The 15,530-nt window shown below is 42.8% G+C and overlaps 1 protein-coding gene across 1 annotated transcript in view; it reads right to left on the minus strand.

Moving 5' to 3' along the window:
• Positions 1-1,697: 1,697 nt before the first annotated feature.
• The window catches only part of Strbp (spermatid perinuclear RNA binding protein), a 158,585-nt gene continuing 144,752 nt past the window's right edge, over positions 1,698-15,530 (minus strand). The window contains exon 18 of the mRNA XM_050124833.1: positions 1,698-13,110. Within this exon, the coding sequence (XP_049980790.1) occupies positions 13,106-13,110 (5 nt within the window). The 3' untranslated portion in view covers positions 1,698-13,105. The remainder of the gene's footprint in view (positions 13,111-15,530) is intronic.

The raw sequence follows: 15,530 nt of genomic DNA on the forward strand, positions 1-15,530 counted from the left end.
AGGTTTGTTAGTGAGATAGGAAGCAGCACTATTAAGCTGTTGGTGGGGCAGATCCAGAAAAGGAGTGTTGCAGTCAGAGCTACTAGGGTGTAGCAAGGGCAGGAGGCGACAAGACCAAACAGGCAAACAGTTAAGATGGCTAGGACGGAATGTGGACAGAAATGAACAGGTCAAGCAGTTAAGAGCTGGAAGTTGGCTTGCTTTCTGTGCTCAAGGGTAGTAATAAATACAATCTGCAGTCTGAAAAGCAAATATCTTGGTCAGCCCCTTGTCAGGTATTCTCAGGAGGAAAAGGCTCACAAGGCTAGGCAAGAGCTCTGAAGCGTTAAGCTAAGTTGGAGAGGAAGACCAGTCTAAGAGGAGTGAGGAAAAGAAGAATACACACAAACCCCAACTAAGCCTAGACTACCACATGCCCAAGTGAATGACCATAAGTAACAAACAACAGAGCCTTTGTGAAGGGGCATTGTGGTGACAGGAGAGAGTCAGTCTCCTCACTATTTCAGAGTGTCATATGCTAAAACACTGATATTCTAAGATTCACTGAGGGAAGGGGTCAAGCCATAATCTAGAGCAGACAAGATTAAAACCATACAAAACTGGGTGCTGGCTCAAAGAATAAAGGGCGTAAGCACTGGGCTCTCTATCCCCCTATTTCATAAGTGAAGAAATTAGGGTTCATAGAAGGGCCTAGACAAGGCCACACAGTTGGAATGTTACCCTGCAGTTCTTTTTTTTAAAAAATATTTATTTATTTGTTTGGTATACAATATTCTGTCTGTCTGTATGTCTGCAGGCCAGAAGAGGGCACCAGACCCCATTACAGATGGTTGTGAGCCACCATGTGGTTGCCGGGAATTGAACTCAGGACCCCTGGAAGAGCCATCTCTCCCTGCAGTTCTACCTCCTGGCGGAGGGGAGATTTACATGGAAATGAGCACACCCCCATTCTACCTTTCTCTGCCTGCCTCATGGGGGTTGCTGAGTTACCCCCTGCAGGATGCTCTTGACTGGCATCATACATTCATCTTCTACTCCTTTTTTCCCTGGTTCCCTAATAAACTTTTGCTGTGGGCTGAGCCCTGTGCCCGTTACAGAAGAATGAAACTGTAGTAGAAACAGGCTGGCTCTTCTAAGTCCCTCCCAGTAAGGCTGCTGGCAGAGTTCACGGTGATGATGTGCAGAGAAAGCATGGGTCCTTAAGTTATATGGTGCTTCAAGACATGAGACCCAATGCCATTGTCTACTTACCTAACTGCTGGGCCAGGTGACACAGTGGTCTCAAAGTAGCTGCTAAAAGAAGAACTTCACCACCTTTGGAGTCAGACTGCTTGATGCTGCCCTGTTGAAATTCTAGTCCTCTGTTTCTGGTAATGCTCGAGTCTTGCCAATCCATGGGACAGTTGTAAAGGTTACAAGTGAGGGATGCAAAAAGGTTTAGATTGCACACTGATGTGGCATGACTTACCACTTGGAGCCAATTAGAAGTTTAACATGGCAAAAAACTGTACAGGACCTGGGCCCATTGCCCAAATCACTGGTTATCTCAGAACACATAATCAGTCCCCTCCGAGTGAGGTGAAAAACCTCTAATGTGAAGAAGTACAGGCCCAGAAAGCAAGTGGAGCTTGCATTTCATTGTTTTATTGATGTGTCTCTGTGTGTTTGGGTATGTATATATGTGCAGATGCCCACAGTGGCAAGAAGGCAGTGGATCCACTGGAGTCAGAGTTAATGTGATTGGGGGAATGCTGGGAACTGAACCCAGACCCTCTAAAAGAACAGTGAGCTCTTTTTAACCACTGAGTCATCTCTGCAGCTGGCACTGGAAATTTTCAGCAGATTGAGTCCTGCACAGAGTAGTTCATCCATTCCTATTTTGAACATAGCATTTATTTTTATTCATTCAAATGGAAAAGAAATGCAACATGTCAAGTCAAGGCATTACAAACCACAGCGCCAGACAAAGGAGTCAGTCTATGGCAGAGTCCAACATAGTCAACACAAAATTGCCACAGTGTGGGTGCTGCTTGCAGGGCTCAGAGCAGCGGGGTCCCTTTGGATGAAGGCCAGGCATCTCTGGGCGAGGCACTGATGATAGTCCACACATGCAGGCTGCTGCTTCAACCACGGCGACACTTGTAAAAAGTCCAGAGTCTGTATGTTACCATAGGCCCAGAAGGCATGGGGCAGTCCATGATGCTTGTGGTTTCCAATGTTTAACACTATACATCTTGAAGTTATTGCCAAAGACTTTACACTGTGTACTTGGGGAAAATAGTAAATACAAATGGATATTTTAAACAGACTCCTAAGCACAAACTTGACCAATATCAGACTGGAGTCTTACATGGAGAAAAATGTCACCTGTAATTCTGCAATAAACAGGTTTTCCCCTCCTTAAGCCAGCAAAGTGCTTGCCAGGGTCTTGGTGTGTTTCCTGGGATACAGAGCTTTGGACACGCTATAAGGATGTTCTGCCTCACCTGGCAGTGTCTACAAGTGAGCATGCTTTCCAGGCACAGAAATATATGGGTAGTTAAGCACCTCCACACCACTATGGTGTGGCCTGCCACTGGAAAGCTGCCATGTGAGCCAAGTGAGCTAGGAGGGTGTCAACACTCTGAATCCTTCTTAGATGTCTTGTGAAGGGTGGATGCTACCCAGTGGCACCAGGCTAGCCTAAGCATAAAACATTAATATTAGAGAAGGGACTGATGCATCTGGTAGCAGCACTTCTGTCCTTAGGCTAAGTAACAGTAGAGTACTTGTAGGATGTGGGCTTACCTGGCTCACATCCAAATCATCCTTCACAGATGGATGCCAGCACTACCTTGAGGGTCAGCTGGGGCATGATTATATCCAGGGGATAAGATTACTTAGATCCTGTGTCTTGTTACTGATTCACTAAAACAGAGTAAGAAGATATGCTCAGCCAGGAGGCCAGCCTGGTCTACAAGAGCTAGTTCCAGGACAGGAACCAAAAAGCTACGGAGAAACCTTGTCTCGAAAAAATCCAAAAAAAAGAAAAAAGAAAAGAAAAGCAACTTTCTGATTTACAGGAAGAACCTTAAAGGCAGCCTAACCACTTCTAACCACCTAACATTGTCCTTACTTAGATCTCATTTTCTTGACCACTCAACAAGGAATGAAAACTTTTCTGGCTCCCCATGGGTACAGCATAAAGAGTTAGGGGCAGAGGTTTTTCTGTTTTGTTTTGTTTTTTAATTTTGACAATTATCTTTTTCCCAAAATACAAAAACAAACAGATGGCATTAAGCTTATAACTGAAGACTAGGACATACTTGACAGGCATCTCTATCACTTACTAACAGTGCCAGATGACAAGAACCAACAGCCTGTCAGGCTAGAACACAGCACAGGACTTGGCTGCCAAATAGAAGGATATTCCTGGTATCAGCTATGAACAGAGTATAGACTCTTTACCAAAGGTAGAGCCAATCTCCATCTACTCCATGCACAAATCAATTTCCCTTCCACGAACCTAGAAAGTTCTTGAGAAAAATGCAAGGAAAGTTCCTTTTACTATCAGCCTTAGAGCTACACCACATCTCCAAGACATGACCAGGCAGCAAAATCAAAGGCAGTACAGCCCTACAAAGCAAAAGTTCTCAACCTGTGGGTCGAGATCACCTTGACAAACTATCTCCAAAATACCCTATTTACATTATGACTAATAAAATAGTAGCAAAATTAGTTATGAAGTAGCAATGAAAGTAATTTTCTGGTTGGGGGTCACCACAACATGAGGAACAGTATTAAAGGTTGAAACATTAGGAGGGTTGAGAACCACTGCTGTAGAGGCACACCACCTTGCAGAATTCCTGCAGATCACAAAATCTTACTGAGAACAAGCTATTGCTGCTGGAACTTTCTAGGTGAAAGCTGCCCTAAGGAAAGTACCTGGAGGAGAGAAGAGGGATTCCAAGGAGCACCCAAGTCTACAAGGCCTGACCTGAAGTGAGTCTGCATTCCATACAGCTTCATTGCCCCGTGATTTGGTTCAGAAGAAGTGAGGATCGGGGTGGTGGGGGGGGGGGGTTAGGAACGACATGAGACATGACGACAGGACTGGTGTCTACCAGTTTACCCTCACACACACAGGCCCCAAGCCAAAACTGGCCCAAATACAAAAAAGGGCAAGGCCAAAGAAACATTGTTAGTGATCTTTAGGCTCATAAGAAAGAAAAGGTCTCAGTGCTACCTTATCACAAGAGACCGTGGCAAGAAAACCTTCCAGTGCTCCAGCTGCATTTTCCACCCTAATCCCAAGAGCTCCTTGCCCCTTGATAGTCTAGTACACATGAAATGGAATTTGTAGTTTCAGGCATAATCTACCATAATCAGAATGACATTACTCAAGATGATGTGTCTGTAGCCACTTTACCCTCCTGAACTCATCTGTTGACTGCTCACTCCACAGACCACAGTCCACACCCTTCAGACTGTCACCTAGCATGTCCCAATCTAGCCCAAGTACCTCTGGGCAACCTAAAAGTTGTAGCTGTGACACAACCTCTCTACTGGACCATGCCACCCTCTAGCTCCAGCTTTACAGCTGCTGCCTCCTTGGGCATTCCCCACTCTGTCTTCCTCCTCGGAGAGAGCCTGAGCCCTGTTGTTGCACTCTTTGGACAGCAGTTTGCATCTCACTTCCTGCTGACAGAATCTGTGCCTCACTTATCCTCAGTACTTGCCCAGGAGAGCTCAGGAAGCTGCCGCAGGACAAATGTAAAGGGTAAATAATCTCTACCGACTAAAGCCAGGGCTGACTTCTAGCCTGGTATATAACTAATATGTGATTGGACATAGCCGCATTTACCAATGCCCAGATTTTCATTTTAACAAATGGGAAGGTGACATCTTTGTGGCCCTGGAGTTCTCATTACTCAAAGACTGATAGGCTTGGTGTCACAGATACCTTCCAAAGGTTTGACCTAAGGCCTTCAAACAGCAGCTACCTTCAGTTCTAGTCCCCACCAGAGCTACAGAAACTCAATGATGCTGAAGCCCATCCTGACATCACTACTACTTGCAAGACCCTAGTTGTGAATCAATCCTCCCCAAAAAATTCCAGCACTGAAAAGGATACACCTCATTGTCATTCCCACATGGCTTTCTGTCCATGACACAAGAGACTAACATAGATGAAACCCAGAGCAAACCCTCCAGTAACCACATAGCTTTATCCCTCCTTAAGAACTTCTGTAAAGGGGCTGGAGAGATGGCTCAGTGGTTAAGAGCATTGCCTGCTTCCAAAGGTCCTGAGTTCAATTCCCAGCAACCACATGGTGGCTCACAACCATCTGTAATGAGGTCTGGTGCCCTCTTCTGGCCTACAGACAGACAGAATATTGTATACATAATAAATAAATATTTAGAAAAAAAAAGAACCTCTGTAAAGAAGATGCACCTTCCCACTAGTTAACAGCTATACTCTATAGACACTGAATCCCAAAAAGCACTAATCCTTTCACAGGTTAAAATTTTTTTAATTACAAAAAAATTCTAAATGAAATCAAGACAGACCCCAGTAAAAGGGACTATCCAGTATCTATCATAATTGTGTTTAGCAAGCACTGTAAAGACAAAAGCGTAAGGATGACAACTGACATGCTTCAAATCTGTCTGCCTGATGTCAAGATCATTGTGCCTAGAGCCCCAATGAAGCCCAGTGGAGACTGCCCTTGCTCCATCCACCTCAGTGGATCTGAACTCTAATCAGTACCTTTCTGCTCAGAGGCAGCACTACTCCCTGATGGGACTGCTTATACAGATCAGCTGCAGGCCCAGTTCAGTGCAACAGAGAAGCCAGCACCCCAGCTCTGCTAGCTCTAGCTATTCCCTTCATCCTTATCTGGGCAAGTCAATAGCCTCTTCCTCCCTCTTCTCATCAACCATGATTATAGGTTCTTGGGTTTCTAGATGGCCTTCCACAATTTTCTCACCATACTGGAGAATGGTAATCACAAAGGGCACAGCACCCAGGACTCTTTTTGCAAAGTAGCTCTAAAAATATACCTCCAATATACGCTCTCATCTGAGGAACCATCCAGCCCTTATGCCAAGGCATTCACAAAGCCTAGCAGACTGCACACAGGCATCCCTTGCCAAGGTACTCTCCAGACTCACCTCACTGCTCGGTACTGTCCCAATCAGAGGCCTGGGTCACTTGGACCAGGGCTGCTACAACTGCCCTTCCGAGGCTGTTAGTCAACTCACAGTTGGTCTATGAAACTGAAAATGGGCCTGCTAGACATCAGCACTGAAACTAGGAACAGCATCCCTATGAGGTGGTGCAACAGAGCTGTTAGCTGTGGTGATCCCACTACAGAAGACAAATTTGACTCTGTTCAAACTTCCTGACGTTCTCCTCCCTTCCTTTGCCTTCTACCTGCCAGTGGTCTCTTTTCCTTCCTTAGCTCTCCTAAGATTGTCATGTAATGACCCCAGCCAAAGTAGAGGGTTATAGTAAACATTTCCCCAAATCCAGCTCCAGAAAGAGCTATTCCCAGCGATGTCACCCAGTCCTGTCAGAAGTGGTTGAAGTTGACATCTCTGGCACAATTTCTTCTATACTATCTAAACAAGTATCTGGTTTGTTTTGTTTTGAACAGGAGGTTCTCATTACATAAGCCTAGGCTGGCCACGAACTCAGTCTTTCCTCATGCACCACCATAGCTCATAGATTGAACATTGTCACCATACCACAGTGCTCAATTCTTCCTGTGTTCTTTTGAATCAGCTTCACATTGTACTGCCCACCTGGCTGCTCAAAGCTATCTTTACCTCTCTGGAACCACATATATGTGAATAAAATCCTTTAAAATAACTGGTAAGAGTATCTATGCTTGCCCAAGGCCACCCTTTCACTACCTTTGACATACTGGTCCTTTGATCTTATTTCCACACCCCCACACCTCCCAGATCACATTTCTAAAAGCCTGGGATCTCTCCAAGCAGCATCCACTAAATTTGCATTTCACTACATACAGTTTTGGGAACATCACAAGACTATTAATATTTCAAAGTGCAGCTAGCAAAAACCAGGCTTCCTGGCTTAGAGCTGAATTCACAATCCATTTCCAAAGAAACCAGGGAGAACATCAGCTAGGGCAGGAAAGGTAACAGGAGAGATGGATTGGTTTTGTTCTATTTTGTAAGGCACACACAGTATTGTCCCAAAGTCTAGAAGAAAGGGAAGTAGAATGTACCAGAGACAGAGGAAAGGATACTGCTGTCATAAGAGCTTTGGAAAGCAGGGTGGTAATGAGTGCACAGAGCCAGTTGATCATAGCATGGTCAAGAGCACATGGGCTCTGCCGCCAAGCACTATGTAATTGAGAAAGTCACTTTACCTAAAACCTTTTCCAACTAATAGCAAACTTCTAGGTCCTTCAGTTGCAGGATTCAAAACCAGTCCCGTAGGAGAGTTTCTGTTAACCCTCAGAACAGTACAAGAAATGTCATTTCCTCTGTGTGGCTCAATGCTCACTCATTAGAAGCTACAGCAATTTTACCACAGACAAGCAGAGTGGTTTATATAGATCTCTGGGCTTTTGGTCCTTGTAGAACAATAATCCTTGCACCACCACTCCTTCTCTAGGACTCGGCACTAGAAATGGGCTGCAGAATGTAAGAGGGTGCTCTCTGTCCCACCAAGACCAGGGCCTCACCTTCCTTCACATACTTTGATGCTCTACAACTTGGTTAGATTAAGATTCTGCCAATTCTTTTCCAAGAATGAAACAGAGCATGCTTCCCTTGTCAGTTGTCAAAAATGACAAGAACATAGAAGAAGACAGAATTCTATACTCCCTCTCCACATCTCATCTCACTGCTGCTAAGCAAATAGCAATGAATTTGAGAGGATATACAGAGTGAGACCCCATAGTTCTCAAGCCAGGTTCATTGAACCCTGGCCTGAGGTGGAGGGAAGACTCACATTCTAAACTGGCAAGTGCCTAGCACTCAGCATAGGTCTTTTGATATATCACTGTCCCTCCTACACCTAAGCACATCTACCTTCTACACCAAACCTCTTCCTTCTACCCAGTGAGCCAAAACCTCATCCAATTCCATCACCTTTCTCAGGCAAAGAAATATGTTCCAGAAACAAGAGCTAATGAAAACAGGTACCTCAGTCTCTTGATATTTTATCCAAACAAACAAACAAAAAAAACAAAACAAGCTTCCTCTGTTGGCATAGCCCACTGTGTTCTTTCTCTTCATTCCATGTTAGATATCCTTTTCTCATCAGTCACCCCAGCCCACAAATAAATAAATAAATAAATAAATAAATAAACACACACACACACACACACACCGCAGAAATTCCTGTTTTTCAGGATATACAGCCTGCTCAGGAATATGCTTAAGACAGGAGGCCTAGAATCCAGCCAGTCTTCATCTTTGCCTTATAATTTGAAGCCTATTGAGCAGAAACCAGCATTGGCACCAAATGGAACTCACTCCTGTCCCTAGCACCTAATCCTAAATATCAGATTCATGTCTAGGTCAGAAATAATAGCACCTGCAAGAAGGCTGCCTGAGAATTAATAATGCCCCAGTGCCACATACACCCAACAGTATTTCTTCCTCATTCTCTTTCTTTTTTTTAAATTTATTTATTGTGTACATCATAGTCTGCCTACATGCATGCCTGCAGGCCAGAAGAGGGCACTAGATCTTATTACAGATGGTTGTGAGCCACCATGTGGCTGCTGGGAATTAAACTCAGGACCTTTAGACAAGTGTTTGTAACCACTGAGCCATCTCTCCAGCCCTCCTCATTCTCTTTCTGGCTTCTTAAATCTACTACTTATGCCTCCAAAATACTTCCTTCTGTCAATTTTTTTGTGGAATTTTATGTAGTTGTCACATGAACACTGTAGACGACAACATGTTTATGTCAAAATGTTGGGCAAGCCTAAGTCCTAAGCAAAGACCTTCCATTAACTGAATTACTTGGGACGGTTGGTTGTATGAAGAGAACAAGGAAGGAGAAGTTCTAACAAAGAGGGACAGCAATGTCCTAAGTGCAACTGTGTTGATCTCATGTGCTGCTGCTAGTGCTGGTCAGACAGCAACAGAGACAGACAACTGTGGATCATTCCTCTCCAGTGAGGAAGTTGTTAAGTCCCACCTATGGCCACTTGGGCATTGCAACGACAGCAATCTTTATACCATCCGCTTGCGAGGTAACACAGCCACTAGCACAAATGGTAAAGTTCTAGGTAAAAGACCATGATCGTCCTGTAATAACTGGTCAAGGTTGTTTTTTGTTGTCATTCTGTTTTCAATTTGTTTGTTTGGTAGTGGTGGTGGTGGTGATGGTGGGTGTGTGAAGAGCCTTTCTTCAATGCTGGCCAAATGTGGCCAAGAACCTAACCATAGTCTTAGCTAAGTAGGAACACAGTAACTTTTACCAAGTAATACAAAGGCTAATTTACTGGCTTCCTTAAACATAATCCTTGTCCACACTGTTTGGGGTTATTTGTTTGTTTGTTTGTTTGTTTGGTTGGTTGGTTGGTTGGTTGGTTGGGGTTTTGTTCCCCTGAAATTCAGCACCACCTCAGAATTCAATTTGTGTTTCCACTTAACTTACCTCCTACTAACTGCCTGGGACACAACCTGCCCACCCTTCTTCTGAGGCTCCTTAGGTCTTTGCAAGCATGTGCGAGCCAGCAGTTACATGGTAGTGAATCTGTATTCAGTTCAGAAGCAGCAACTTCACCATCACTCCATTTTCCTTAAATTCAACAGAAACTTCCCAATTGTGTTCAAATAGGTAGACAACCAGATAAAGATAAAAAAAAAAATACTAATGCCCTAAGAGCCTCAGACAGAAGGGAGGGAAGCTTCATGTGGTGGTACGTGCAGATGCTTCCCACTTATGTACCAGGAGACAAGGGACAGGGGACAGGGACTCCTCACAAAAGAATCTGAATCAACAGCATCCTAGGTGCTTCCTGGGTCCTCCTTTTCTTTCCATAGTTTATAATAACTTGTTCTCTAAAACCAAACACCACAAGCCTTCAAGACTAGATGCTGGCCATTGTAGGGTTAAAAACTGAAGTGTGGTAGAAAACTTGAATCAGCAGATAAATGGTCTAAGTTCAGTTCTTGAGAAACCCTAAGCACCCATAAATCCCAAAGGTATTTACAAACCCTGAGCTGCAAGTTGGCTGGTGCAGCAGAAATATGAGCAATTCTGTACTGCCAAGTCTGGCCTCAGTCTGGGGGCACCCCAAACCTATGAGCACAAAGGAGTAAAAGCCCAGCTCACCCCTAAGCAGTTCATGCACCTGCTACTTAACCAGCATAGCCTCACATCCATTCTTCTGCCTCAACCAAAACAGTACTTCTTGTGTACCAGGTGTTATATTTATGCTGGCCTGCCCTGTCAGCTGGGTACCTGTCCCTTTAAGGAACAAGCTCCATCTCCCCTTCCCAGGAAGGCAAGCTGATCGCCTGCATCCTCTCTTCCTTTCCCTGTTCTTCTGAAGAGGCAGCCTCTGCCTTCTCTTCCTTCCTCTTTTCTCTTTCCTCTTTTTCTTTATCTCCCTTCCTCCCTCCCTCTCTTCTCCTCTCTCCATAACCCTTACACTTCATACCCTCACAATACCTACTAAGTAAACTCTATACCCAAGCACTTTCTGCATGGTGCTATCTGTCTGTCTACCACCCACCACAGCCTCTTCCACTCACAGTGGGACCTGCCAGGGTCACCCGCACCAACACCAGGTACCATTAAAAGCTTTGAATATATGAACTCATCAGATTCCCAAACTCCATAGGAATGGGCTGGAATGAGAGAAATGCTTTGGCCTAGATTCCCACATGGTTTCTATCCCTATCTCTATCTGTACTGTAAAGCTTATATAATCCAATCCACATTATAGTTCTATTTTTAAAAACTTCCAAAGATCATTGCTTCAAACATTAATGGAAGCTGTTAGTTCCTAATTGAAATGATGGTGACATGGGAAAAGGTATCTATTCGTGCAACTAATCCAACACAAATTCTTTGCTTCTATAAAACACCATTAGGAGAAGGAACTGAGGCTTAAACAGGCTGCACTGTGGGCTGGTAAGTGCCACAGAGACACACACACCCATGCTGAAACTCATTTTAACTGCAGTTGTCACTGACACCCCACCCATCTCCCTCCCAAGCCTCCTGGAAACACTAAGGAACCCATAGTTACTGGCTGCATGGCATCAGATGTTGCAGAGATCAAGCCTGAATGCCATGGTACCTTCTGGTTCTGGTTGAGTTGAGGTGACACTGGCATTAAAAGAATGGACAGAGAGGCTGCTTTTCAGATGTCACTCTGCTCACAATGCCCCTGGTTTACAAGCTTGGGGAGAAAACATCTCTAGCTCATTTCTGTTAGTACTGACTATTCTCCTGCACTCTAATCATTAGTAAGTAAGTAAATAAGTAAATAAGTAAATAAATAAATAAATAAATAAATAAATAAGAATCAGGAATGTTACAGCAAGTGATTTATTATAATGGTAGTCAGAGTTTACATTTCCCACTGTATCCTTTGCAGATTACAGAGCCTGCTGCCAAGCAGGGCTGCAATGTGTGCTGGGCGCCTATCTCACTTTTTGACCACACATGTGGACAGAGCAGAGCAGCATAACAAGAGCAGATTTCAGGCCCTCAGAAGTGCCAGGGAAATATGCTACATTAGAGGTGATCCTCAAGTAACATAAATTTTCTGGTGTTAGAAAGCCTACAATGTTCAGTATTTTATAATTAAACTAGTAAATAAATTAATAACTCTTTTCACTGTTCTCCCAAAGTTGGGTATTTATTTAAAACAAGGCCAATTCCACCAAAACAAGGCCAATTCCACCAGCAAGGAAATGTTCAGATTTCAGATGCTCCCACTGACCAGAACCTCTTTCCCTGGTCCCACAAAGGACCTGGCATCAACAGGCACAGGACTACACTGCTCTGCTCTGCCTTGTACAGCCTTTAACAGAAGCCAATCTCAGAAACTACAGGTTCTATATGGGAACAAAGTTTTCCCAGCAACCTTGATGCTAGAAATGAACAGAAACTGCTATAGAAATGTAAAACATAAAATTTATTTTTATATATCTATCTATATAAATACAGCTTTAACACAAAACATCTAACATAATGAAGTGTATTTATGGGGTATACTAAATGAAGCAAATCCTTATTAAAGTATCTGGCCTAACCCTCATATTCTTTAAATGAACTTTGTTGATGACTGACTGCAGTGAGAAATAATACTCTAGGTACCCTACTTGGAAAACATAGATTCCTTAAGTCAATTTGTTTTCTGTGGACTCTGTATCACTATTTCTGAGTCTTGCTCAAGTTGATTCTGCAAATAACTTAACACAGCCAATTACACATATTTCCCACAGTTAATATTAGTTTTGTCTTTTTTTATTGCTTTTTTTTTTTTAATGGCTTCTTGCTGTTGCTGTAATGGGGCATGCAACACAGGTCAGAGAAGGTTTTCTTCTTGAGATTGGCACTTATACCCTCAGCCTGTGTAGCACTTGCACACATAAATCCTATGGTACTGTTACCAATGTTACTGTTTCTGATATTCCAGCTCCTAGAGAGTGCCCTGTCATTTGAATTCTTTGTTAAGTGTTCCTACCACTGAATTATTATATTCAAACAAGTGCTTCTATGTATAATTTACATATACATTATATTCTAAGTTTCTACTCACATACACTTGACTCAGTGAATGTGAAATGTTTCTCCTGAATAAAAAGCATTTACAAGAGTATTAAAACAAATGCTGAAAATTACTATTTTACATTTAGGCCATAAAAAGTTAAAGTTAATGCAGTGACATAAGACCTAAGAGATCAAATACATCATATGATTGTCATATATGCAGGTTGTGTTAATTGGTTATTTTTTCTTTAATCAGAAAATAAAAGAGCTTACCTTTGTGTACTGAGATCACAGCTTACAGTCACTATAGCTCAGCCTATCTTATACAAGTGATATGGCTACGGAGGTCCGAGGAGAACGAGAATAAAGTGAGATAAACGTGCTGAAAACTGCTTAAAAGTATTAACCTGAAATACACAGAGGGTCCAACACCAGTTTTAAAAATACATCAACGAGGTATTCCCAGCTCTTCAATTAATTATGGTGACTGATTCATGATTTTCAAACATTTACCCAATTTAAAAAAAAAAAAGGCTAATCCAAGCATGACCAGTATTCTATTCCCAAGGTTAACAATTTCAGATATTACAAAAAAAAAAAAAAAATCAGGACTTATTTAAACCCATCCCCTTACTTCACCATACTATGCACCAAACCTCATCAGCATGAGGTATGTCAGATATCTATGGAACCTCTATGGGTATTAAGAGGTGGGGCACTCCTGAAGCCTTAAGGGACACAGGTTGCCAGCCACACCTCTGGTGAAGCGCTGGCCCCCACCAACAGATATGGCTTAGGGAGGACATCTGTCTCAAATAAATTCTAATACTGCTAGCTGGACAGTCAAAACTGTAAGTGCTCAAGTTATGTGCTAAAAATGACTAAAACGTGTCAGAGGATAGCGTAGCTCACACAGAGATTCTAAGTTCTACATTAATCTGTAAATTCCCTGACAAGAGCTACACTGAAAAGTTTACATCTAAATATTGCTATGTTTCCAAAAGGAGCTTTAAAACAGCTATCGTGGCTTTGGACAAAGTATTGCTCTTCTTTAAAATTCCCAGTCATTGTTTTCAAAAAGGGTTAAAGTGGTGGGTCTGAAAGCTGGGAAGCCTCAGGGCTCACAATGCTCTTAAGAAAAAGAAACTGCCATTCAAGCCAGACAACCTGATGGTTCTAGAAGTCAGAGAAGAAATCTTGAGGGCCCAAGTGAATAATAAATGGTGCGACGCTCAGAGGCTGGCAATAGGGGCTGTCAATGAAAAAACCACCTACAGTGGAGAAAAGAGCAGAGAAGCAGAGCTGTATGTTAATTTCACACAACTGGACGAAGCTATGAGCTTCATTTATATTTCTCTGCTCTTTCAGCTGTAAGTGGAATTTTCATTACAAAATGAAGGGTGGGAAGAGCAAAAGGTGGGAGGACACTTAATTCATTACAGATTTAAACAGTTGAACTTGCATGGTTACCACTTCTAACATAAGGTTGACAGCTCCATTGTTTTAAGTAAAGCAGAGAAATGTAAAAGTTTGCAGCAACTCGGCAGGTTTACAACATGGTTAGTAACTTCCAACAAACAACAAATTAAGAAGGGGGAAGACTTGGTAGAAACCATTTGAAATGACGGCCATCATGTTGGAGAACAGCACAGCTCCCTCTTCCATCAGAGAGGGGGTGAGTTATGAAGCAGAGTCAGAGACTGCAAAAATATTTTCTTAAGAGAAATCTCCAGGGAGATTCCAGTCTAGAGTCCAAATTTGATGATCAATTTCAAATAATACAACTGCAACTGCCAATTAATAGTGTTTCAAAAAACAGAGGACCACTGTAAATATTTAATTAATAAGAACTGGACATTAGCAGCCATGCTTCTTCTTCTCAGTGATGGCTCTGTTTCATCCATAGGTCAGCAAAACAAATCAATGAACATGAAAACTCCCAGCTGAAAGGGGCCCTGCTCGATTACATCTTGCCACTAACACACATGATGAGAATGACAAGTTAAAGCTATTTCCAGCCAAGTGACAAGGTTTTATTAAAGTATCACCCACCACTAGCAGAAACAAAGGGTCAAGGAAAAAACAGATGATTGTGCAGTAGACGTCTGAGCAGTGGTGCCGCACTTGTGCCTTCCTGCTCATCTCGCCCTTGCTTCCAAAGTTAGTAAAGACCACTTAAAGTAATAGGCACCTCTTGGTTTTGAAAAGGAATTTAGCAGAAAAGTAGTTATTTCCTACTGAGTCATCTTTAAGCCACAGTGGCTTGTAAATGTCTGCAGAGGACGACACTGTCACTTGAATGGGGGTGAATACCTTAATGAAACCATTACCTTCTAGTAACATCATCAGCTTTCCAAACAAGGTGAGAATGCAAGTGAAGACTTGGGTCTGCACCCTTCACAGAACAGCACAATGTTACTGACTCAGTTTCCACCAGTGTAACCAGGTGTCTTAAAAGTAAATGCTGACCCATGGCTGAAACCTGTCACTTTTCACAGCAGCACTCAACAAGAACTGGGACAATCGGAGAGCGAGTTTTTTATGGGGATCCTGTTGCTGCTTTAGATTCTGATATCATTGAAGAGGAAAGGAGACCCTTCAAGGAATCCCAGAAAAACTGCTAATCGTCTATCTTCATGAAAAAGCCAAGGAGTGAAGAGTCTTACAGAGTGAAGAAGGCCACAAGAACAAAAGAGGGTGATTGATTAATTTATTCTTTTAACTTGGAAATTCGTAAACTAAGATATTCACAATCCTCCTTCCCCATCTTTGAGTGGTGCCATCATCTGAATAAAGCAGTGCTGAGATAACAGAATGTGACCTTATC

This window comes from Alexandromys fortis, unplaced genomic scaffold (genome assembly GCF_014885135.2).
Source record: "Alexandromys fortis isolate MF-2015 unplaced genomic scaffold, M_Fortis_MF-2015_v1.1 scaffold_228, whole genome shotgun sequence".
NCBI lineage: Eukaryota > Metazoa > Chordata > Mammalia > Rodentia > Cricetidae > Alexandromys > Alexandromys fortis.